This window comes from Staurois parvus, unplaced genomic scaffold, assembly GCF_062004578.1.
Source record: "Staurois parvus isolate SC_StPar_1 unplaced genomic scaffold, SC_StPar_1.0 ptg001005l, whole genome shotgun sequence".
Lineage (NCBI taxonomy): Eukaryota > Metazoa > Chordata > Amphibia > Anura > Ranidae > Staurois > Staurois parvus.
The window spans coordinates 581,519-608,823 of record NW_028318801.1 but is presented as its reverse complement, the minus strand read 5'-3'; the positions used below and the strand labels follow the sequence as shown (position 1 = coordinate 608,823).

Sequence of the window (27,305 nt, the reverse complement as noted above, 5' to 3'; positions counted from 1 at the left end):
CGTAGTCTATTCCCATCTCTTGTAGCAATCCCACAGTCACTTACCATCTCTTGTAGCAAGCCTGTAGTCACTTACCATCTATTGTAGTAAGCCCGTAGTTTCTGGCCATCTCTTGTAGCAAGCCTGTAGTCTCTGACCATCTCTTGTAGCATACTCATAGCCTCAGACCATCTCTTGTTGCATGTCTGCAGTCTCCAACAGCTTTCTGCAGCATTACAGTTACTGAATATGTGTGGTCCTTTAGGGATAGAAAGGGCTGCACTTGAAGCCCCCTATCGCAAGAAAGTTGACCCCCATTACCTTACAATGTCTTCAATGAGATCTCACAATTGTATTAACTCGGCACTGATACCAAATGAGTATATTATCTGGTAGACTCTGAATTTTGTAGACTTTGTCAGCATTTCCATGATTTTTATTGAACATTTTGGTCAGAGAAATCTTAATTTTCTCCCATAAACCTTTGCTTTTCCCCAACCTGTCCAGACAGACATGGGGGATATTAATAGGAGACAGGTTGCTAAAACATTTTGGCAGCTGCCACCCCCCCCTACCCCCCCAGGGGATGTATTCCTTTCCCACCACCGTGCGCTGGGGGGACATTTGGAGCCTGCAGGTTCTCACATTCACTCCCAAGACCCAGGACTTTGCAGAAGACATACCAAGGACCGAAACAGCAAATCCACACAGAGGTAAACCTGAGAGAAAAAAAACATGAACTGTTTTAATTTTAGGATACGAGCCCCGAAGTGTTATCATGAAATGACGCACGACTCAGTTTAGTCGCCTTTATTTTTTGTCTTTCTGTGCCGGATAAAAACAGAGAATACAACTCATTTATATTTATAGATTCCCAGGAGGGGTTTTTATCTCTGAAGAATTTTGCGTTGCATGACGGAATGAGATTTTAACACTGAATGGTGATAAAGTTAAATGCATCAGATATTTTGTAGCAGATTTGCACATTGGGATCTAGCTGCAGCTTTTTTACTATCTTCAAATGCTTATTAAATGTGCTTACTTGTACATGGAAAAAGTGACGTGTTGCTGGTCACATGTATTTAAAAGGGAAGTACAATATCTTTTTATGGATTATTCCTGAATTATTTAACATAAAGCATTTTTAAATCGATTTTACAGTTTTACAAACTCTTCCATGTTTTAATCCATGTGCATTAAATATAGAGATTAACCACTAGATGGAGCCCTCACTGGCTCGGTGATATTGTTTTTAAGGAGCTGGCAACTGATTAGGCTTGATTTTTAAATGCATAATATATATTGTAATTTCACTCCTGTGCTTTATATTCTTTTGGTTGAAGGATGATATACTAGTGAATTGATTTTTAATATTTTTTATTTGATCCATGCATGTTATTTTATCACACTGTAAAATCTACCCGGAGGAAATTAACTTAGCCTTAAAGAATACGACCGTAGGTAAAACTCCAGGACCAGATGGGTACACAGTGGGGTATTTTAAAAAATTCAAGGATCTTCTTGTTCCCAAAATCTGTAGATACATGAATGCACTAGGAGAGGGGTTGGAAATGAGAGAAGAGTCATTGCAGTCCCACATCATGCTTATTCTAAAGGAAGGGAAGGATAGCTCACAATGTGCTAGTTATAGGCCTATATCATTATTAAATACAGATACTAAACTATACGCAAAGGTACTGGCGACAAGACTGAAGGATCTGATGCCTGAATGGGTTCATTTGGATCAGGTGGGCTTTATACCGGGAAGAGAAGGGAGGGATAATGGCTTGAGATCCTTGATTCTTTTACAAAGAGCTAAAAGAGAAAATATACCAGCAATACTTTTGTCGATCGATGCAGAAAAGGCCTTTGATAGGGTTAACTGGGGATTTATGTTCGATACCTTAAAAACATTAGGAATAGGGCCTAAAATGCTGAACTGGATAAAAGGATTATATAAACACCCATCAGCGGCGGTTACGGTTAATGTTTGGGGTTAATGGATTATATATAAAATATTTTCATAATTTATGTTTTTTTCTTTTGTATAATAATCAAATAAAAATGTATAAATAAAAAACTGTAAAATCTAAAACACAAAGATTACTGCACAGCTTATGACTGTATAGACAAAACTTTGTGAGTACGCCTGCACCCCCTGGGTGGATAGGGGAAGGAGCACTCTGGAGGACAACCAGATTAGCCCCCTACCCGTGACTGCTCATCTCATTTAAAGGAACAGAAGCCAGATCTCCTGCTCAGGAAAACTTCCAGATTGCTGGGTGAAGAGTTCATCTAGGGCAGGGGTCTCCAAACTATGGTCCTCCGGCTGTTGAAGTACTACAAGTCCCATCATGCCTCTGCCTCCGGGAGTCTTTCCTGTGGCTGTCAGAGTCTTGCAAGGCCTCACAGGACTTGCAGTTCCTCAACACCTGGAGGGCCATAGTTCGGAGACCCTTGATCTAGGGTCTGGGGTGGTACATCAAGGAGATGCTGGCTAGCTCTCCAACAGAGAATACGTTGCAGAAGAGAAGCTTGTGGATAGTTCTATGAAGTTCGTCCTCAGATACCGGTTCCCTTGGGCATCCTATACCCCCCCTTACCATATCCAAGTTAAGTCTATCTATAGGCGACCCTTGGTGATTGCAGGGACCGTCGCTCGTAAGTGACTTTTTCCATGAATTCTCTTAGCAATTATTTTTACAGGGTAGGTTGGCAGGTCTTTCCCCAACCCCCACCATGCAGGAGATCCCACTAGGGATAAAACTAGGACAATTTAGACAGGAGCCAATTAATCCTTCCCCCCCACCCTCACCTCCTGCGTGGGTCGGTGACATCCATCTACCTGGATATCGGCGTTACCTTCCTACATCGGTGTCCTCTGGGAGCGATTACCAGGGAAGTGCGAGCGCTGCTGGGGATCGGTGATAGCGCTGCCTGAGAGCCAATGTTCCCATCACTAATCTGAGGAGCCCAGGACAAAATCTGATATAACTATGCCACGCAATCTGGACAGTCTCTACTGCGTCCTGAGGATGGAGAAAAACTGCACAAAAACTACGCACCATCTACATCAACTAAAAAAATAAAAAACTAGCATCCCAGCTATCAATCGGATCCCGTGACCTAAGGGCCCACTCAGACCTTGGTGCCCGAAGCACTGCATTAGCACAATTTTTTTTTGCATGTTAACATACATTGTGTTATTTTAGGTACTTATATAGCGCCGTCAATTTACATATATATTGTACATTCACATCAGTCTCCGCCCCAGAGGAGCATACAATCGAAGGTCCCTAACCCTCAAGGGGCATACAATCTAAGGTCCCTAACTCACATTGATACATACACATACTAGGGACAATTTAGACAGGGGTCAATTTACCTCCCAGCACGCCTTACATATATATTGTACATTCACATCAGTCTCCATCCCTGAGGAGCATACAATCGAAGGTCCCTAACCCTCAAGGGGCATACAATCTAAGGTCCCTAACTCACATTGATACATACACAGACTAGGGACAATTTAGACAGGGGTCAATTTACCTCCCAGCACGCCTTACATATATATTGTACATTCACATCAGTCTCCGCCCCCGAGGAGCATACAATCGAAGGTCACTAACCCTCAAGGGGTGTACAATCTAAGGTCCCTAACCCTCAAGGGGCATACAATCTAAGGTCCCTAACTTACATTCATACATGTCAAGGTCCTACCTTTCTTCAGAGCTTGTGCATCTCCATGAGCTGGCATCCATCTTGGTTTTCTGCAAAGCATGGTGGGAACCTTTATGCCTTCAGGCTTCTGCGGCTCCTCCTCAGAAGGGTGTGGTTGAGCACATTTAAACCTCCTGTCCGCAAGTGTGCGCTGCACTTGTGTCCTGTATGTTGCCCTGTTGCAAGCTCTTGTGTTGTTCCCATTGCTCTCCTGGTAACCGACTCGGCTTGGACAAGACTACTCTCTGCGTTAACCCTTTACCTGACCTCCCGTTGCTGAACCCGGCCCGTGACCTGAGTATTCTTTGCCTACCGTCTAGTACTGTCTGCTCCGTTGTTATTGACCCGGCTTGTCTGACTACTCTACTCGTGTTCCCATCTAGCTCCCACCAGCTGTACGCCATTGGCGGCAGTCGTTACCGCAGCTGGGGTCACTCGGGGGCCGCGACCTGGTCTCAGGCTGCGTCAAGTCCATCCCCACCATCAGGGGCCCTGGTGAAGGGTAGCCTGGGGCTTAGACTCCGCGCCCTGAGGGGCTCTGGTCTGTGGGTAGTGGCTGTCATCAGTCGCAGCGTGACCGTACCATAGGCCTGCCTGCCCATTCCAGTGTTCCTGCCCTGACATTACATACACATACTAGGGACAATTTAGACAGGAGGCAGTTCACTTACCAGCAAGTCTTTGGAGTGTGGGAGGAAACCGGAGTACCCGGAGGAAACCCACGTGAACATGCAAACTCCATGGTCAGGAATCGAACCCATGACCCATATACTGCACGGCAGACGTGCTAACCACTAAGCCACTGTGCCGCCATCCGAGTTCTAAATCCCCTCACTAAACCCCAAAACAAAAGCTCAAGGTTTGGTTTCTGACTCTGGATTCAAGCTTGTGTGGAGAATGTAGATTGCCTGGCTGTGCAGGACTATAGGGGGACCCAATTCATCAGCGACCCCTAAGGGGGTAGTGCTGCACGCTGAAAGACAGATTGGGTAAGTGCATTGCCAGCCGGCCAGTACATAGCCGGGAGGTTCATTAGTGCGCAGTGTGTTTTTGTTGGGGGTCGGACTTTGCAACCTTTGCATTTCTGCTAATAGGAGCAGCACTGTGAGCTGTCAGCGCTTACAGGACGTTTCCTGATGAAAGACGACTTCATTCCGAGAAACTGGGATTCGTTCTCGTCTGCCAGAGACTACGGTGAGCGCAGCACAAGGCTGGAAATGGACAAAGAATCTGCAAATACTGTCACGTCCAATCAACTTTTTGCAAGAAATTGGTCAGGTTAAAGCTGGGCCCCGGTGACTCTGCAATGTTCAGACCTGTTCACACTGGAGCGCTCCTCCCCGGCGCGTCACAAAGCATGCAAAACAGATCTCTTTTAGCCTCCGTTCAACATCTGTTCGCTTCGTTTTGATTCGTTAGTTGACTCATTTTGTTCAATAAGCTAAATTCGATTAATTCGTTTTTCGGATTTGGTTCCGTTTATTCGAATTCAACTGAAAATTTCAAATGGATTCAAAAACAATTCTTTTTTTTTTGTTTACAAACTGTTTATTTGAAAAGTTTGTACAGAAGAGTTATACATTACAAGAGATCAATCATTACATAAAAATACGCAATGTATTCTCAAGAAGCAGGACAAAATATCTTTGTACAAAGAGACTCGATTCAAAAATGATTCCAACGGATCCAAAACGATTCTAACGGATTCAAAAACAATTCTAACGGTTTCAAAAACGATTCTAACGGTTTCAAAAACGATTCTAATGGATTCAAAAACAATTCTAATGGATTCAAAAACGAGTCTAATGGATTCAAAAATGATTCCAGCGGATCCAAAACGATTCTAACGGATTCAAAAACGATTCTAACGGATTCAAAAACGATTCTAACGGATTCAAAAACGATTCTAACGGATTAAAAAATGATTCTAACGGATCCAAAAACAATTCTAATGGATTCAAAAACGATTCTAACGGATTCAAAAACGATTCTAATGGATTCAAAAACGATTCTAACGGATTCAAAAATGATTCTAACATATTCGAAAACGATTCTAATGAATACAAAATTGATTATAATGGATCCAAAAACGATTCTAACGGATCCAAAAACGATTCTAACGGATCCAAAAACTATTCTAACGGATTCAAAAACTATTCTAATGGATCCAAAAACGATTCTAACGGATTAAAAAACGAATCTAACGGATTCAAAAACTATTCTAACGGATTCAAAAACTATTCTAATGGATCCAAAAACGATTCTAACGGATTAAAAAACGATTCTAATGGATTCAAAAACGATTCTAACGGATTCAAAAACGAATCTAACGGATCCAAAAACGATTCTAATGGATTAAAAAACGATTCTAACAGATTCAAAAACGAATCTAACGGATCCAAAAACTATTCTAACGGATTCGAAAACGATTCTAACAAATCCAAAAATGATTCTAATGGATCCCAAAACGATTCTAACGGATCCAAAAACAATTCTAAAGGATCAAAAAACGATTCTAACGGATCCAAAAACGATTCTAACGGATTAAATAACGATTCTAACGTTTCAATCCATAATCCACAATCCATGTGTTTTTCATGGTATGTGGGCTACATGAAGAGTTGAATGACCATATTGGATATTTCAGCAAACTTTTCACAGTGCCTTTGTTGATCACTACTAACATCACCATAGCGCAGCTCACATTTTTTTTGTATTTTAGTCTTTTCTAATCTATTCTATTCTTTTCCAATATTTTATATTCTATTCTAATGTATTCTGTTGAATTCAAATGCATTTTATTCAAAATTCGAATTTCAGAAGGCAGTTATATTCTTTCTATTCTATTCTTTTGATTTTCTATTGTATTTTATTCTTTGATTCTCTATTCTACTCTTTTGTATTCTTTTCTATTCTATTCCTTGATTTTCTGTTCTATTCTATTTGATTCTATTCTGCGCTACACCCAAAAAGTGAATATGCAAAACGATTGACAATGAATGGATATAGTGAACTGCTACTACTCTTTTCTTGAACACCAGAAAAATACAAAACATACATAAAGTGAGTGCGCTGTACACTAACCAATCAAATGCAAAATCCAAACCCAAATTCTATTCTGTTCCTTTATGTTCTGTTCTATTTTGCTCTATTATTTTCTATTCTATTCTTTGATTTCTAGTCTAATCTTTTCTATTCTATTCTTTGATTTTCTAGTCTAATCTTTTCAATTCTATTCTAATTGATTCTATTCTATTCTTTGATTCTCTATTCTAATCTTTTCTATTTGTTTCTATTCTATTCCTTGATTTCTATTCTATTTGATTCTATTCTGTTCCTTTAATTTCTTTTCTATTTTGCTCTATTATTTTCTATTCTATTCTTTGATTTTCTAGTCTAATCTTTTCTATTCTATTCTAATTGATTCTACTCTTTTCTATTCTATTCTTTGATTTTCTACCCAAATCTTTTCTATTCTATTCTAATTGATTCTACTTTTTTCTATTCTATTCTTTGATTTTCTATGCTAATCTTTTCTATTCTTTTCTATTCTATTCTTTGATTTTCTAGTCTAATTAATTCTATTCTTTTCTATTCTATTCTTTCATTTTCTAGTCTAATTGATTCTATTCTTTTCTATTCTATTCTTTCATTTTCTAGTCTAATTGATTCTATTCTTTTCTATTCTATTCTTTGATTTTCTATTCTAATCTTTTTTATTCTATTCTTTGATTTTCTATTCTAATCTTTTCCATTCTGTTCTAGCGGATTCTATTCTTTTCTGTTCCTTTATTTTCTATTCTATTTTGTTCTGTTTTACTCTATTCTATTCTTTTCTTTTTCTTTATTTTCTGTTCTATTTTATTCTATTTTTGTTTTCCAATTCAAATTGGTTTTTGGCTTTGCTTTCAAACTCAAATTAGTTTTCAAATGTGAATCGATTTGAATTTTGGACAAATTTTGTTTCGTTATTTCAGATTCGTTTAGATTCGTTACTATTGTAATTCGTAATTCAGACACATCCGAATAACGAAAAATTCATCTGAATTTCGATTCGGAGGGAAACGAAATGCTCATGTCTAACGTGAACCAGGGCGTAATCTTTTTTACCTGTTCACACCCGAGCGCTGCGCTTTCTTACAGTTACAAAGTTGAAAAGTCCCGCTGGCAGCACCTTTAGACCTCTTTCACACGGGGGGCTCTTACGCGGTGCGGCACGGCGCGGCGCAGCGCGACAAAAGTGAATGAAAGCTATCCCCCTCTATATTGTATGTAACTGTTCATGTCAATGTGCTGCGAGTGCACTACACCAGAGATGCTGCATGGAGCATCTTTGCTGTAGGTTTTTGAAAGTGTAATAAAAATGCACCTCCCATCGTCAGGGTAGATTCACACCAGTTATGGTGGGACTGTGTTGGACTATGTTGGGTGGCTATTCCTATGCAGTCCCACCACATGGACAAGGCAACATGCCATGCTTCCCGTGTGCCTGGTTCACGCCAGCCTGTTGCATGCACTGCTTTTCCTGCAAGACAATCCACTACTGCGCACCACGCGGCCGGCAATTATGAGATGTCTGTGTGACAGCTCAATAAAGTTCATTTATATATATATATATATATTAAAAAAAAAAAAGAAATAGTGTGATGCGCCGAGCTCAGCGCGTCATCAGCGCCTGGTGTGAACCACCTCTAAGTCAATGAGAACGCATCAAAAACACATTTGACACAAAAACACATCTGCGTTTTTGGTGAGTTTTTGAATCACATGTCCATGTTTCACAGGGGCATGCCGGGAGTCAGGAAACCAGAACGCACACCAAAAGCGCAGTAAAAGCGCATTAAAAAAGCAAGTATGCGCTTTTGAAAAAGCAGAGTTCCAGCCCCTCGCCACCTCCCCCCCCCCCAAAAAAAAAAAATTAAAAGTCAGCAACTACAAATACTGTAGCTGCTGACTTTTAATATCAGGGCACTTACCTGTCCATGGATCCAGTGGTGTCCTCACCCCGAGCTGATTCTTTAATCGGCTGTCGGGTGCTGGCGCCGCCATCTTGACTAAGGGAAACCAACAGTGAAGCTTTGTGGCTTCAACACCAGTTTTCCACTGAGCATGCGCAAAGCGCGCTGCAGTTTGTGAATGGGCTGCAGTCCTCCAAGACCTTGGAAGTGTCCCAGAGGGCTGTGGGGGGTGCAGAACTTCCGGGGCAGGGACGGAATGACAACTCATGGGGCCCCTGGGCAATAGGGGATCATGGGGCCCCTGTGTCCTTGCCTAAACTAAAAAAAGCCTATGAAAAAGGTACCAGGGGCATCTCATGGGGCCCCCTACTGACCAGGGGCGGACTGACCATTTGGAAACTCGGGCATTGCCCGAGGGCCCGGAGTCAGTAGGGGGCCCCATGAGATGCTCTGCACTTTACAATATAACGGGAGACAATACAGTAACAATACAGTTCAATACAAGAGGAGGGCCCTGATCCTCGGAGCTTACAATCTAGACAATCTACAATATAGTGAACTGCTGCTACTCTTTTCTTGAGCACCAGAAAAATACGAAACATATATAAAGTTGAGTGCGCTGTACACTAACCAATCAAACGCAAAATCTAAACCCAATATTACCAGGATTACCAGGGAAGGATTGCTGGGGGCCGTTTGAGAGGATTTTACAGTCAGGTCCATAAATATTGGGACATCGACACAATTCTAACATTTTTGGCTCTATACACCACCACAATGGATTTGAAATGAAACGAACAAGATGTGCTTTAACTGCAGACTGTCAGCTTTAATTTGAGGGTATTTACATCCAAATCAGGTGAACGGTGTAGGAATTACAACAGTTTGCATATGTGCCTCCCACTTGTGAAGGGACCAAAAGTAATGGGACAGAATAATAATCATAAATCAAACTTTCACTTTTTAATACTTGGTTGCAAATCCTTTGCAGTCAATTACAGCCTAAAGTCTGGAACACATAGACATCACCAGACGCTGGGTTTCATCCCTGGTGATGCTCTGCCAGACCTCTACTGCAACTGTCTTCAGTTCCTGCTTGTTCTTGGGGCATTTTCCCTTCAGTTTTGTCTTCAGCAAGTGAAATGCATGCTCAATCGGATTCAGGTCAGGTGATTGACTTGGCCATTGCAGAACATTCCACTTCTTTCCCTTAAAAAACTCTTTGGTTGCTTTTGCAGTCTGCTTTGGGTCATTGTCCATCTGCACTGTGAAGCGTCCAATGAGTTGTGAAGCATTTGGCTGAATATGAGCAGATAATATTCCCGAAACACTTCAGAATTCATCCGGCTGCTTTTGTCAGCAGTCACATCATCAATAAATACAAGAGAACCAGTTCCATTGGCAGCCATACATGCCCACGCCATGACACTACCACCACCATGCTTCACTGATGAGGTGGTATGCTTAGGATCATGAGCAGTTCCTTTCCTTCTCCATACTCTTCTCTTCCCATCACTCTGGTACAAGTTGATCTTGGTCTCATCTGTCCATAGGATGTTGTTCCAGAACTCTGAAGGCTTTTTTAGATGTCGTTTGGCAAACTCTAATCTGGCCTTCCTGTTTTTGAGGCTCACCAATGGTTTCCATCTTGTGGTGAACCCTCTGTATTCACTCTGGTGAAGTCTTCTCTTGATTGTTGACTTTGACACACATACACCTACCTCCTGGAGAGTGTTCTTGATCTGGCCAACTGTTGTGAAGGGTGTTTTCTTCACAAGGGAAAGAATTCTTCAGTCATCCCCCACAGTTGTTTTCCATGGTCTTCCGGGTCTTTTGGTGTTGCTGAGCTCACCGGTGCGTTCCTTCTTTTTTAGAATGTTCCAAACAGTTGTTTTGGCCACGCCTAATGTTTTTGCTATCTCCCTGATGGGTTTGTTTTGTTTTTTCAGCCTAATGATGGCTTCACTGATAGTGACAGCTCTTTGGTTCTCATCTTGAGAGTTGACAGCAACAGATTCCAAATGCAAATAGCACACTTGAAATGAACTCTGGACCTTGTATCTGCTCATTGTAATTGGGATAATGAGGGAAAAACACACACCTGGCCATGGAACAGCTGAGAAGCCAATTGTCCCATTACTTTTGGTCCCTTAACAAGGGGGAGGCACATATGCAAACTGTTGTAATTCCTACACCGTTCACCTGATTTGGATGTAAATACCCTCAAACTAAAGCTGACAGTCTGCAGTTAAAGCACATCTTGTTTCATTTCAAATCCATAGTGGTGGTGTATAGAGCCACAAATGTTAGAATTGTGTCGATGTCCCAATATTTATGGACCTGATTGTATGTCCATCGGAGCTTGCAAATGATTTTTTAAAATGTGAGTGTAATGGTGAACATTAATTATATTTTTTTCCTTTATGCTATATTACACAATTAGTTTTTTCTTTTTTCTTGGAGTGTGGAGATTCGTTCAGTGCTATATTACCCCCGGTTCAGTTTTTTGGCGCAGGTTATTCCACAATATAGGATTCAAAACATGATATGCGTTTACAGTGTGAGCAGCGGGCCCTTCGGACGGACGAGAGCTCCATTCTCCAGTCCATATTTGTATATTTGGAGTCACTAATGACCATCTCCTATGAGGGTGGCGGGGGACCTCTGTGTGTTTTAGGATTAGTGGCATGCGCTCGGGAAGAAAGTGTCAAAAAGACTGATGTATGGTAGGTGACCCCGGGCCTGACCCTTTATATTGCAGGCCTTTGGTGTCACTCACACTTGTGCTATGGCTGTCCTATATATCGTTAGTCTCATAGGAGGTGACAGCTCTTTCAAAGGAGATTCCTGGCCTGTGCGGGAATCCTCTAATTATAGGACAGACGTCTCTCCCCTCCTGTCCGCTGCCATAACCCAGACTGACAGTGATGGGTGTCAGATGATGGCCCTTTTATGTGTGCCTGTGTCTGACATTCAGCCCATGTAATCAGGTGATGAGCTAATATTAATATACCGGATTAAAACAATAATGCAAAGAGACAACCCGGCTAATTTCCTGCAGTGACGGAAGGAAAAGGCGTACTCCCTCCATCGGGAGGACGAAGGGGATATAGATCCGATATGGGTAAATGATAGATAACCATTCAATAATCGATAGAAAATTCTGTTGGTATACAGTCCTATTATAACATGGCAGCACAGTGGCTAAGAGGTTAGCACTTCCACCTGGTTGTTGGTTCTAGCCACAGCACCACCTACCTGGAGTTTGCATGTTCTCCCTGTGCCTGCGTGGGTTTCCTCCGGGTACACCAGTTTCCTCCCACAGTCCAAAGACATGCTGGTAGGTTAATTGGCTCCTGTCTAAATTGTCCCTAGTATGTGTATGTATGAATGTGAGTTAGGGACCTTAGATTGTACACCCCTTGAGGGTTAGGGACCTTAGATTGTACGCCCCTTGAGGGTTAGGGACTGATGTGAATGTACAATATATATGTAAAGTGCTGTGTACATTGACGGCGCTATATAAGTACCTGAAATAAATATTGTGCAAAAAACTTTAGATTTTTCAGCAGATGTAAAGAGAGGACCTACCTAACCAGACATACATTTAAGGGGTTGCTATCACTGAACTCCAGGCAGATATAAAAGGCAAACATTAACGCAGCTCTGTATTCATTATTACCTCTGTATTCATTATTACATCATTAACCCCTTGCCCTCCAGAGATTTACCCCCCCCTCTTCCTGACCAGGCCATTTTTTTGCAATATGGCGCTGCGTTACTTTTACTGACAATTGCGCGGTTGTACAATGCTGCAGCCAAATTAAATTTGTCTTTTTTCCCCCCACAAATGGAGCTTTCTGCACATGCTCAGTTTGGTTTGTACTGCTGTAGAGGTTTTTTTTTTTCTTCGGAGAGTGCATGTGTTCAGCACAGGACCAATCAGCAGAGGGTCAGGGGTTCTGCATCCTCCTAGAGCAGAAAGAAAACTCCTCCTTTAAACTTTAACCAGTGCGCTGCTGGACACTGATAGAAGTCACAAGACTGCTATGTACTGCTGATGAGAAAATGTATTTAGCAGTTTATATTTACTAAAATAATTGCATTTCCATGTTGTGTGTACTGTGGGAGAGCAGATATAGTGAATGCAGGGTCCGGGGAGAGCAGATATAGTGAATGCAGGGTCCGGGAAGACCGGATATAGTGAATTCAGGGTCCGGGGAGACCGGATATAGTGAATGCAGGGTCCGGGGAGAGCGGATATACTGAATGCAGGGTCTGGGGAGAGCGGATATAGTGAGTGCGGGGTCCTGGGAGACCGGATATAGTGAATGCGGGGTCCGGGGAGAGCGGATATAGTGAGTGCGGGGTCCTGGGAGACCGGATATAGTGAATGCGGGGTCCGGGGAGAGCGGATATAGTGAGTGCGGGGTCCGGGGAGAGCGGATATAGTGAATGGAGGTTCCGGGGAGACCAGATATAGTGAATGCAGGGTCCGGGGAGAGTGGAAATAGTGAATGCAGGGTCCGGGGAGACCAGATATAGTGAATGGAGGTTCCGGGGAGACCGGATATAGTGAATGTAGGGTCCGTGGAGACCAGATATAGTGAATGCAGGGTCCGGGGAGAGCGGATATAGTGAATGTAGGGTCCGGGGAGAGCAGATATAGTGAATGCAGGGTCCGGGGAGACCGGATATAGTGAATGCAGGGTCCGGGGAGAGCGGATATACTGAATGCGGGGTCTGGGGAGAGCGGATATAGTGAGTGCGGGGTCCTGGGAGACCGGATATAGTGAATGCGGGGTCCGGGGAGAGCGGGTATAGTGAGTGCGGGGTCCTGGGAGACCGGATATAGTGAATGCGGGGTCCGGGGAGAGCGGATATAGTGAGTGCGGGGTCCGGGGAGAGCGGATATAGTGAATGGAGGTTCCGGGGAGACCAGATATAGTGAATGCAGGGTCCGGGGAGAGTGGAAATAGTGAATGCAGGGTCCGGGGAGACCAGATATAGTGAATGGAGGTTCCGGGGAGACCGGATATAGTGAATGCAGGGTCCGGGGAGACCAGATATAGTGAATGCAGGGTCCGTGGAGACCAGATATAGTGAATGCAGGGTCCGGGGAGAGCGGATATAGTGAATGTAGGGTCCGGGGAGAGCAGATATAGTGAATGCAGGGTCCGGGGAGAGCGGATATAGTGAATGCAGGGTCCGGGGAGAGCGGATATAGTGAATGCAGGGTCTGGGGTTTAGTAAACTTTAAATGTCTGTTTTTTAAATTCAAGCAATGTAAGTCCCTGACGTTGACCTGATATTAGCCTCTTGCAGTCTCTGTACAGCTGAGCTCAGAGAAGGGGAGGAAGAAGCAGCACAAGGAGCTAAGCAGGCATGTAGCAAGGCAAGCAGCATGCTGATAGGAGGAGAACAAAAGGAGTATGTTGGTAGCAGGAGAGAGCAAAGTGACAGAGAGATGAGCTCATCAGTCTATTGTTCCTGCTTTATTGGCCTATCACAAGCAGGGGGTTGGTAAAGGAGGCTTGTAAGTGAAAGTGAAACTGCAGCAGAACAAGATCATCTCCCTTCCCCTGCCAGACACAGCTGTGCTGTATGGCAGAGCTGTCTGAATCTCAGAACTGGATGGACACAATTACAAATCTTTTAGCAGATATAACAGCCCCAATGTATGTAGTTCATCTGTTTTTTTAGCTGTTTGCGTGGAGTTCTACCTTAAACAAAATGCCATCTTGTTCTGATATTTTGGAAAACAATATAACACTGATAACATTTATCTATACCTACAGACGCCATGGCTGAGAAAAAGGTGCCCACTGCAAAGTCAAAATCTGCTGATAAACCTAAATTGGCCCCGGGGGCCACAAGCGGCTACTACACCGACTCTCTGGGGTTCATGGCCATGGACAGCAATGTACCCGGCTTGTCCAACGTCATCCTGCAGAAACTGAACATGGGGAGCTTCGAGGAGTACAGGTGACTAGAGAGACTCCATGTTGTCCCTGGTTCTTCCACATCTAACTTCTAAGCTGAAATAATAGTAACCCAATGTGGATATTTTTTTTCTTTGCTTAGCCTATCTCAGTATTTCACGTCTGTCCGTCTCTCTGCTCCTCACAGGTCTGCGGTGGAAGGTAATGATCTTGCTGAAAATTTTGGCTTCAGGTCATATTCGGAGATGTTTCAGAAGATGGAAGACACCTATAAATTCTGCGTCCAGTGCAAGAAGCTCCCGTCCAGTGCTCCCGAGGGCCGTAGTATGAGGCGTTGTAAAAGGTAGAGTCCGCTGTTACGTTGTACGTTGTCACACCATCTCATCTTCAAGAACAGAACTTCTGCCACGTTCACAGTACCATTCCACCACAAGAGACTAGGGGAGGTCAGAGGAACTACTTGACCCAGCTATCCCAACAGTACACTGCCACCAGGATCTGGTAATAAAGTAGTCCTCACAAGGCCAGGGGAGCAGCTGTGCCCATACAGCTTCCTCCAGGTGCCTTCATGTGAGGCTGTGCAGACTGGATCCTTCAAGTGGTTCTAAACCTCAGACATGAAATATGAACAAAGCATATCCCTCTATAGGGTGTACTTGTCTCAATCCAGAGCAGATATGAAATATGAACAAAGCATATCCCTCTATAGGGTGTACTTATCTCAATCCAGAGCAGACATGAAATATGAACAAAGCACATCCCTCTATAGGGTGTACTTGTCTCAATCCAGAGCAGACCTACAATGTGAACAAAGCCTATCCCTCTATAGTGTGTACCTGTCTCCATCCAGAGCAGACATGAAATATGAACAAAGCATATCCCTCTATAGTGTGTACTTGTCTCAATCCAGAGCACTAAATGTCAATTCTGTTTGCTACATAGTTACATAGTTAGTCTGGCTGAAAAAAGACAAAAGTCCATCCAGTTCAACCATGAAAAAAAAAAGTTATAATCCTACACCCACAGTTGATCCAGAGGAAGGCAAAAAAACCCTGCAAAGCACGATCCAATTTGCTCCTGCAGGGAAAAAATTCCTTCCGGATCCCCTGAAGAGGCGATTGGATATTCCCTGGATCAACTTTACCTATAAATGTTATATCCAGTTATATTCTGTGTATCCAAGAAAGAATCCAAGACTTTCCTACAGCAATCCACTGAGCTGGCCACAACCAACTCTGGAGGGAGTCTATTCCACATTTTCACACCTCTTACTGTGAAGAAACCTTTCCGTGTTTGGAGATTAAATTTCTTTTCCTCCAGATGTAAAGAGCGCCCCCTTGTCCTCTGTGATGACCTCAGGAGGAATAACTACACTGAGTTCACTGTATGAGCCACTGATGTATTTATACATGGAGATCATATCCCTCCTTATGTATTATACATGGAGATCATATCCCTCCTTATGTATTATACATGGAGATCATATCCCCCTTATGTATTATACATGGAGATCATATCCCCCCTTATGTATTATACATGGTGATCATATGCCCCCTTATGTATTATACATGGAGATCATATCCCCCCTTATGTATTATACATGGAGATCATATCCCCCTTATGTATTATACATGGAGATCATATCCCCCCTTATGTATTATACATGGAGATCATATCCCCCTTATGTATTATACATGGAGATCATATCCCCCCTTATGTATTATACATGGAGATCATATCCCCCCTTATGTATTATACATGGAGATCATATCCCCCCTTATGTATTATACATGGAGATCATATCCCCCCTTATGTATTATACATGGAGATCATATCCCCCCTTATGTATTATACATGGAGATCATATCCCCCTTATGTATTATACATGGACATCATATCCCCCCTTATGTATTATACATGGAGATCATATCCCCCTTATGTATTATACATGGTGATCATATCCCCCCTTATGTATTATACATGGAGATCATATCCCCCTTATGTATTATACATGGTGATCATATCCCCCCTTATGTATTATACATGGTGATCATATCCCCCCTTATGTATTATACATGGAGATCATATCCCCCTTATGTATTGTACATGGAGATCGTATCCCCCCCTTATGTATTATACATGGAGATCATATCCCTCCTTATGTATTATACATGGTGATCATATCCCCCCTTATGTATTATACATGGAGATCATATCCCCCCCTTATGTATTATACATGGAGATCATATCCCTCCTTATGTATTATACATGGAGATCATATCCCCCTTATGTATTATACATGGAGATCATATCCCCCCTATGTATTATACATGAAGATCATATCCCCCCTTATGTATTATACATGGAGATCATATCCCCCCTATGTATTATACATGAAGATCATATCTTCATGTCCCCCCTTATGTATTATACATGGAGATCATATCCCCCCTTATGTATTATACATGGAGATCATATCCCCCCTTATGTATTATACATGGAGATCATATCCCCCTTATGTATTATACATGGAGATCCTATCCCCCCTTATGTATTATACATGGAGATCATATCCCCCTTATGTATTATACATGGAGATCCTATCCCCCCTTATGTATTATACATGGTGATCATATCCCCCTTATGTATTATACATGGAGATCCTATCCCCCCTTATGTATTATACATGGTGATCATATCCCCCCTTATGTATTATACATGGAGATCATATCCCCCCTTATGTATTATACATGGAGATCATATCCCCCCTTATGTATTATACATGGAGATAATATCCCCCCTTATGTATTATACATGGAGATCATATCCCCCCTTATGTATTATACATGGTGATCATATCCCCCCTTATGTATTATACATGGAGATCATATCCCCCTTATGTATTATACATGGAGATCCCATCCCCCCTTATGTATTATACATGGAGATCATATCCCCCTTATGTATTATACATGGAGATCCTATCCCCCCTTATGTATTATACATGGTGATCATATCCCCCCTTATGTATTATACATGGAGATCATATCCCCCCTTATGTATTATACATGGAGATCATATCCCCCCTTATGTATTATACATGGAGATCATATCCCCCCTTATGTATTATACATGGAGATCATATCCCCCCTTATGTATTATACATGGAGATCCTATCCCCCTTATGTATTATACATGGAGATCATATCCCCCCCTTATGTATTATACATGGAGATCATATCCCCCCCTTATGTATTATACATGGAGATCATATCCCCCCTTATGTATTATACATGGTGATTAGAGATGAGCGAATCGAACTCGGCGAAGTGGAATTCGTTTCGAATATTAGAAAAATTTCGAATCCGAAAATTAGCAGACTTCGGATGCGCGAATCGAAATTTTTCCAAAAATGGCGGCGACATGTGCGGCGACGGAGCAGGGATCTCTGGGAAGGCGCGCAGACAAGGCGCGCTGACCCATAATGCATTCATTCATGACATGTGATCGCATTAGCCAATCAGCAGCCAGCCAGCCAGCACTGTGTAATGGTGGAGCTATAAATTGCGGCCATCTTACAATTCTCCATTTGCCTCTGGTCATTCAAGAGAGACAGATCTCTCTGTATTAGGGACACAGAACCGTTACTTAGGGACACAGAATCGTTATTTAGGGACACAGAACCGTTACTTAGGGACACAGAACCGTTACTTAGGGACACAGAACCATTACTTAGGGACACACAATCGTTACTTAGGGACACAGAACCGTTACTTAGGGACACAGAACCGTTACTTAGGGACACAGAATTGTTACTCAGGGACAGACACAGAATTGTTACTCAGGGACAGACACAGAATTGTTACTGAGGGACACAGAATTGTTACTGAGGGACACAGAATTGTTACTCAGGGACACAGAATTGTTACTCAGGGACAGACACAGAATTGTTACTGAGGGACACAGAATTGTTACTGAGGGACACAGAATTGTTACTGAGGGACACAGAATTGTTACTCAGGGACAGACACAGAATTGTTACTGAGGGACACAGAATTGTTACTCAGGGACACAAAATTGTTACTCAGGGACAGACACAGAATTGTTACTGAGGGACACAGAATTGTTACTGAGGGACACAGAATTGTTACTCAGGGACAGACACAGAATTGTTACTGAGGGACACAGAATTGTTACTGAGGGACACAGAATTGTTACTCAGGGACACAGAATTGTTACTCAGGGACAGACACAGAATTGTTACTGAGGGACACAGAATTGTTACTGAGGGACACAGAATTGTTACTCGGGGACACAGAATTGTTACTCGGGGAAACAGAATTGTTACTCAGGGACAGACACAGAATTGTTACTGAGGGACACAGAATTGTTACTGAGGGACTCAGAATTGTTACTGAGGGACACAGAATTGTTACTGAGGGACACAGAATTGTTACTCAGGGACAGACACAGAATTGTTACTGAGGGACACAGAATTGTTACTGAGGGACACAGAATTGTTACTCAGGGACACAGAATTGTTACTGAGGGACACAGAATTGTTACTGAGGGACACAGAATTGTTACTCAGGGACAGACACAGAATTGTTACTGAGGGACACAGAATTGTTACTGAGGGACACAGAATTGTTACTCAGGGACACAGAATTGTTACTCGGGGACGCAGAATTGTTACTCGGGGAAACAGAATTGTTACTCAGGGACAGACACAGATTGTTACTGAGGGACACAGAATTGTTACTGAGGGACACAGAATTGTTACTGAGGGACACAGAATTGTTACTCAGGGACAGACACAGAATTGTTACTGAGGGACACAGAATTGTTACTGAGGGACACAGAATTCTTACTGAGGGACACAGAATTGTTACTCAGAGACACAGAATTGTTACTCGGGGACACAGAATTGTTACTCGGGTAAACAGAATTGTTACTCAGGGACAGACACAGATTTGTTACTGAGGGACACAGAATTGTTACTCAGGGACACAGAATTGTTACTCAGGGACACAGATTTGTTACTCAGGGACAGACACAGAATTGTTACTGAGGGACACAGAATTGTTACTCAGGGACAGACACAGAATTGTTACTGAGGGACACAGAATTGTTACTGAGGGACACAGAATTGTTACTCAGGGACACAGAATTGTTACTCAGGGACAGACACAGAATTGTTACTGAGGGACACAGAATTGTTACTGAGGGACACAGAATTGTTACTCAGGGACAGACACAGAATTGTTACTGAGGGACACAGAATTGTTACTCAGGGACAGACACAGAATTGTTACTGAGGGACAGACACAGAATTGTTACTGAGGGACACAGAATTGTTACTCAGGGACAGACACAGAATTGTTACTGAGGGACACAGAATTGTTACTGAGGGACACACAATTGTTACTCAGGGACACAGAATTGTTACTCAGGGACACAGAATTGTTACTGAGGGACACAGAATTGTTAATCAGGGACAAAGAATTGTTACTCAGGGACACAGAATTGTTACTCAAGGACAGACACAGAATTGTTACTTAGGGACACAGAATTGTTACTCAGGGACACAGAATCGTTGAATTAAAGAGTATGTCAGACAACATGCAGAGGAGTGGCAGAGGAGGCAATGTTTTAGGAGCGAGCAGACGTGGCAGCAGAGGAAGGGGTCGAGGCAGCACTAGTCGCAGACAGAGGCCAGTGCTCCCGGTGTCATCCAGCGGTCATGTCTCCACCGACAACCCTGCCGTCATCGATTGGTTGGCTCGGTCGTCTTCCTCTTCCCAGGTCACCTCTGACACCTACAGCCAACGGTCGGTGGGTACGTCAGACACAACCGTTAGTTGGCATGGCCCGGGAGCAAGCCCACTGAAATCACGTGTCCTCTACCTGCCCCTGCCCTTTGGTGTTCCCTCACCAAGCGAAGTATCGCATGCTGTGGGCTCAGCCCCACTGTACAGTGAGGAAGAGCTAACAGAGGGCGGTCAGGAACGGGGGGAGACATCCGCCTCTTCAGCAGCCAGGCGAAGAAGTACTGGCGAGGAGAGTGGCTCGGTAGCCGTTCTAGAGACAGGTCTTTCTCCTGACCCACACGCAGCCGAGGGGGCTAGTAGTGAGGCGGAGACCCTAATTGATGATGATGAGGCTGATCGCACTTGGCAGCCTCGTCGTCATCAGGCTATTGCTTCCGCATCATCAGGAGAAGAGGGTGGCAGCTTGGCAGCGAGCAAAACAGTCGGTGGGTTGCCCAGGAGGCAGCAGGGTCGCAGCAGTGTCAGTGGAGGCAAACGGCCACGGAGTAGAGCACCAGCTCCACTGCAGCCTACCACCACGGCCAGTAGTGGTGCCGGTGTGCACGGAGGAAGTAGCAGTCAGCCAGTCAGGAGTAGCGGGGGCAAAGTTTCCTACTCGGCGGTGTGGCAATTTTTTGTTAATCCGCCCGAGGAAGTAAACGTAGCCGTATGTCGACTATGTGGCCAGAAAGTCAAGCGTGGCCAGGGGGCCCATGTTGGGACTACAGCGTTGCGTCAGCATATGCAGCGTCGCCATTTGGTGGCCTGGGAAAACCGTGATAAAGATACGGCGGTTCTGCCTGCCTCCTCATGCTGCTGCCAGGTCCAGAGTGTCTCATGGGTCCCTGTACGGCCTCCCATTGCTGCTGTCTCCATCGCCACACTCTGCCATGTGCCACTTTCAGGTCTCCTCACACTGCTGGTGTGTTCCATTTTGTCGTAGGGTGCTGGCAGATTACGGGCCTCCCATTGCTGCTGACAGGCCTGTAATCTGCCATGGGCCCCTGTACCGCCTCCTCATGCTGCTGCCAGGTCCAGAGTCTCTCATGGGTCCCTGTACGGCCTCCCATTGCTGCTGTCTCCATCGCCACACTCTGCCATGTGCCACTTTCAGGTCTCCTCACACTGCTGGTGGGTTCCATTTTGTCATAGGGTGCTGGCAGATTACGGGCCTCCCATTGCTGCTGCCAGGCCTGTAATCTGCCATGGGCCCCTGTACCGCCTCCTCATGCTGCTGCCAGGTACAGAGTCTCTCATGGTTCCCTGTACGGCCTCCCATTGCTGCTGTCTCCATCGCCACACTCTGCCATGTGCCACTTTCAGGTCTCCTCACACTGCTGGTGTGTTCCATTTTGTCATAGGGTGCTGGCAGATTACGGGTCTCCCATTGCTGCTGCCAGGCCTGTAATCTGCCATGGGCCCCTGTACCGCCTCCTCATGCTGCTGCCAGGTACAGAGTGTCTAATGGGTCCCTGTACGGCCTCCCATTGCTGCTGTCTCCATCGCCACACTCTGCCATGTGCCACTTTCAGGTCTCCTCACACTGCTGGTAGGTTCCATTTTGTCATAGGGTGCTGGCAGATTACGGGCCTCCCATTGCTGCTGCCAGGCCTGTAATCTGCCATGGGCCCCTGTACCGCCTCCTCATGCTGCTGCCAGGTCCACAGTGTTTCAAGGGTCCCTGTACGGCCTCCCATTGCTGCTGTCTCCATCGCCACACTCTGCCATGTGCCACTTTAAGGTCTCCTCACACTGCTGGTGTGTTCCATTTTGTCATAGGGTGCTGGCAGATTACGGGCCTCCCATTGCTGCTGCCAGGCCTGTAATCTGCCATGGGCCCCTGTACCGCCTCCTCATGCTGCTGCCAGGTCCAGAATCTCTCATGGGTCCCTGTACGGCCTCCCATTGCTGCTGTCTCCATCGCCACACTCTGCCATGTGCCACTTTCAGGTCTCCTCACACTGCTGGTGTGTTCCATTTTGTCATAGGGTGCTGGCAGATTACGGGCCTCCCATTGCTGCTGCCAGGCCTGTAATCTGCCATGGGCCCCTGTACCGCCTCCTCATGCTGCTGCCAGGTACAGAGTGTCTAATGGGTCCCTGTACGGCCTCCCATTGCTGCTGTCTCCATCGCCACACTCTGCCATGTGCCACTTTCAGGTCTCCTCACACTGCTGGTGTGTTCCATTTTGTCATAGGGTGCTGGCAGATTTCGGGCCTCCCATTGCTGCTGCCAGGCCCGTAATCTGCCATGGGCCCCCGTACCGCCTCCTCATGCTGCTGCCAGGTCCAGAGTCTCTCATGGGTCCCTGTACGGCCTCCCATTGCTGCTGTCTCCATCGCCACACTCTGCCATGTGCCACTTTCAGGTCTCCTCACACTGCTGGTGGGTTCCATTTTGTCATAGGGTGCTGGCAGATTACGGGCCTCCCATTGCTGCTGCCAGGCCTGTAATCTGCCATGGGCCCCTGTACCGCCTCCTCATGCTGCTGCCAGGTCCAGAGTCTCTCATGGGTCCCTGTACGGCCTCCCATTGCTGCTGTCTCCATCGCCACACTCTGCCATGTGCCACTTTCAGGTCTCCTCACACTGCTGGTGTGTTCCATTTTGTCATAGGGTGCTGGCAGATTACGGGCCTCCCATTGCTGCTGCCAGGCTCGTAATCTGCCATGGGCCCCCGTACCACCTCCTCATGCTGCTGCCAGGTCCAGAGTCTCTCATGGGTCCCTGTACGGCCTCCCATTGCTGCTGTCTCCATCGTCACACTCTGCCATGTGCCACTTTCAGGTCTCCTCACACTGCTGGTGTGTTCCATTTTGTCATAGGGTGCTGGCAGATTACGGGCCTCCCATTGCTGCTGCCAGGCCCGTAATCTGCCATGGGCCCCCGTACCGCCTCCTCATGCTGCTGCCAGGTCTCCCATTGCTGCTGTCTCCATCGCCACACTCTGCCATGTGCCACTTTCAGGTCTCCTCACACTGCTGGTGTGTTCCATTTTGTCATAGGGTGCTGGCAGATTACGGGCCTCCCATTGCTGCTGCCAGGCCCGTAATCTGCCATGGGCCCCCGTACCGCCTCCTCATGCTGCTGCCAGGTCCAGAGTCTCTCATGGGTCCCTGTACGGCCTCCCATTGCTGCTGTCTCCATCGCCACACTCTGCCATGTGCCACTTTCAGGTCTCCTCACACTGCTGGTGTGTTCCATTTTGTCACAGGGTGCTGGCAGATTACGGGCCTCCCATTGCTGCTGCCAGGCCTGTAATCTGCCATGGGCCCCTGTACCGCCTCCTCATGCTGCTGCCAGGTCCAGAGTCTCTCATGGGTCCCTGTACGGCCTCCCATTGCTGCTGTCTCCATCGCCACACTCTGCCATGTGCCACTTTCAGGTCTCCTCACACTGCTGGTGGGTTCCATTTTTGTCATAGGGTGCTGTATGGCCTCCCATTGCTGCTGCCTCCACCGCCACACTGTGGCTCCACACTCTGGTTTTGGCCCCGTGACTGCCCAAATGAGTGAAGTGTGCGGTGATTCTAAGATCGACGGCACTCATCTGCATGTCAACTGACTGACAGTATTATTTCTCTTCCCCAGCAGACTCCAAGGGCATTTCAATTAAAGGTACAGTGTTCTGCACTAATATAAAGGCTCTCTGAAGCCTAGAAACCCTTTTTATAAGTTAAATTCGCAGCGAATATATTCGCATCGAATCAAATTTATTCCTCGAATTCGCCGAATCAGCCAAATCGAATTTTTGAATACTTCGCTCATCTCTAATGGTGATCATATCCCCCTTATGTATTATACATGTAGATCAAATCCCCCCCTTATGTATTATACATGGAGATCATATCCCCCCTTATGTATTATACATGTAGATCAAATCCCCCCTTATGTATTATATATGGAGATCATATCCCCCCTTATGTATTATACATGGTGATCATATCCCCCCTTATGTATTATACATGGAGATCATATCCCCCCCTTAAGTATTATACATGGAGATCATATCCCCCTTATGTATTATACATGGAGATCATATCCCCCTTATGTATTATAAATGGAGATCATATCCCCCCCTTATGTATTATACATGGAGATCATATCCCCCCTTATGTATTTATACATGGAGATCATATCCCCCCTTATGTATTATACATGGAGATCATATCCCCCCTTATGTATTATACATGGAGATCATATCCCCCCTTATGTATTATACATGGAGATCCTATCCCCCCTTATGTATTATACATGGAGATCATATCCCCCCTTATGTATTATACATGGAGATCATATCCCCCTTAATGTATTATACATGGAGATCATATCCCCCTTATGTATTATACATGGAGATCATATCCCCCCTTATGTATTATACATGGAGATCCTATCCCCCCTTATGTATTATACATGGAGATCATATTCCCCCTTATGTATTATACATGGAGATCCTATCCCCCCTTATGTATTATACATGGAGGTCCTATCCCCCCTTATGTATGTATACATGGAGATCCTATCCCCCCTTATGTATTATACATGGAGATCATATCCCCCCCTTATGTATTATACATGGAGATCATATCCCCCCTTATGTATTATACATGGAGATCATATCCCCCTTATGTATTATACATGGAGATCATATCCCCCTTAATGTATTATACATGGAGATCATATCCCCCCTTATGTATTATACATGGAGATCATATCCCTCTTAATGTATTATACATGGAGATAATATCCCCCCTTATGTATTATACATGGAGATCATATCCCCCCTTATGTATTATACATGGAGATCCTATCCCCCCTTATGTATTTATACATGGAGATCCTATCCCCCCTTATGTATTATACATGGAGATCCTATCCCCCCTTATGTATTATACATGGAGATCCTATCCCTCCTTATGTATTATACATGGAGATCATATCCCCCCTTATGTATTATACATGGAGGTCCTATCCCCCCTTATGTATTATGCATGGAGATCATATCCCCCTTATGTATTATACATGGAGATCCTATCCCCCCTTATGTATTATAGATGGAGATCATATCCTCCCTTATGTATTATAGATGGAGATCATATCCCCCCTTATGTATTATACATGGAGATCATATCCCCCTTATGAATTATACATAAAGATCATATCCCCCTATGTTTTATACATGGAGATCATATCTCCCCCTTATGTATTATACATGGTGATCATATCCCCCCCTTATGTATTAGACATGGAGATCATATCCCCCTTATGTATTATACATGGAGATCATATCCCCCCTTATGTATTATACATGGAGATCATATCCCCCCTATGTATTATACATGGAGATCATATCCCCCCTTATGTATTATACATGGAGATCATATCCCCCCTTATGTATTATACATGGAGATCATATCCCCCTTATGTATTATACATGGTGATCATATCCCCCTTTTGTGTTATACATGGTGATCATATCCCCCTTATGTATTATACATGGAGATCACATCCCCCCTTATGTATTTTACATGGTGATCATATCCCCCCCTTATGTATTATACATGGAGATCATATCCCTCCTTATGTATTATACATGGAGATCATATCCCCCCTTATGTATTATACATGGAGATCATATCCCCCCTTATGTATTATACATGGAGATCATATCCCCCCCCTTATGTATTATACATGGTGATCATATCCCCCTTATGTATTATACATGGTGATCATATCCCCCTTATGGATAACGGGGTACCACCAGTCCTCTTGTACGGGGCCCAGGCAGCTGGGCGAATCAGATGTAGGCAGGGAGAGTGATCGCCTGTGTGCCCCACAGTGCTGCCAGCTTCCCTCCTCTCCTTTTCATCGGCACCTGCAAGCACACAATAGCATCCTATAGGATAGAGAGTATTGTAAGGGTCTGGTAAATAGGGCACATTTACCAGCCCCTTTCTTTCCTGGATGAACACAATAAGTGATCGGTACCAATAACTCACTGTGGTCATTCATAACTGAAGCATAGTAAACTGTTTTTTTTTTTGGGGGGGGGGGGGCCTGGTTAGGTTGGCTGTACGGGGCCCCGTAGTTTCTAACAGCAGCCCTGGTGGCTATGTTCCTTCTCTGTGGTCTCAATATATGTAGGAATGTAGCCACCCTGTCTTGCTGGCTCCTGAGATGACTATGGGATTTGTAGAGTGCAGAGATCAGAGCGCATTGTAGAGAGCAGAGCGCATTGTAGAGAGCAGAGCGCATTGTAGAGAGCAGAGCGCATTGTAGAGAGGAGAGAGCAGAGCGCATTGTAGAGAGCAGAAAGCAGAGCGCATTGTTGAGAGCAGAGTGCATTGTAGAGAGCAGAGCGCATTGTAGAGAGCAGAGAGCAGAGAGCAGAGCGCATTGTAGAGAACAGAGCGCATTATAGAGAGCAGAGCGCATTGTAGAGAGCAGAGCGTATTGCAGAGAGCAGAAAGCAGAGCGCATTGTAGAGAGCAGAGCACATTGTAGAGAGCAGAGAGCAGAGCACATTTTAGAGAGCAGAGCACATTATAGAGAGCAGAGCACATTGTACAGAGCAGAGCAGAGGGCATTGTAGAGAGCAGAGGGCATTGTAGAGAGCAGAGCGCATTGTAGAGAGCAGAGAGCATTGTAGAGAGCAGAGCACATTGTAGAGAGCAGAGCGCATTGTAGAGAGCAGAGAGCATTGTAGAGAGCAGAGAGCATTATAGAGAGCAGAGTGCATTGTAGAGAGCAGAGCGCATTGTAGAGAGCAGAGTGCAGAGAGCATTATAGAGAGCAGAGTGCATTATAGAGAGCAGAGCGCATTGTAGAGAGCAGAGCGCATTGTAGAGAGCAGAGCGTATTGTAGAGAGCAGAAAGCAGAGCGCATTGTAGAGAGCAG

General features: G+C 44.7%; 1 protein-coding gene across 1 annotated transcript in view; it reads left to right on the top strand.

The window, feature by feature from the left end:
• The first annotated feature begins 544 nt into the window (after positions 1-544).
• Positions 545-27,305, top strand: part of MSS51 (MSS51 mitochondrial translational activator) — a 58,457-nt gene continuing 31,696 nt past the window's right edge. The window contains exons 1-3 of the mRNA XM_089657499.1: positions 545-692; positions 14,456-14,642; positions 14,787-14,942. Coding sequence (XP_089513625.1) covers positions 566-692; positions 14,456-14,642; positions 14,787-14,942 — 470 coding nt within the window. The 5' untranslated portion in view covers positions 545-565. The remainder of the gene's footprint in view (positions 693-14,455; positions 14,643-14,786; positions 14,943-27,305) is intronic.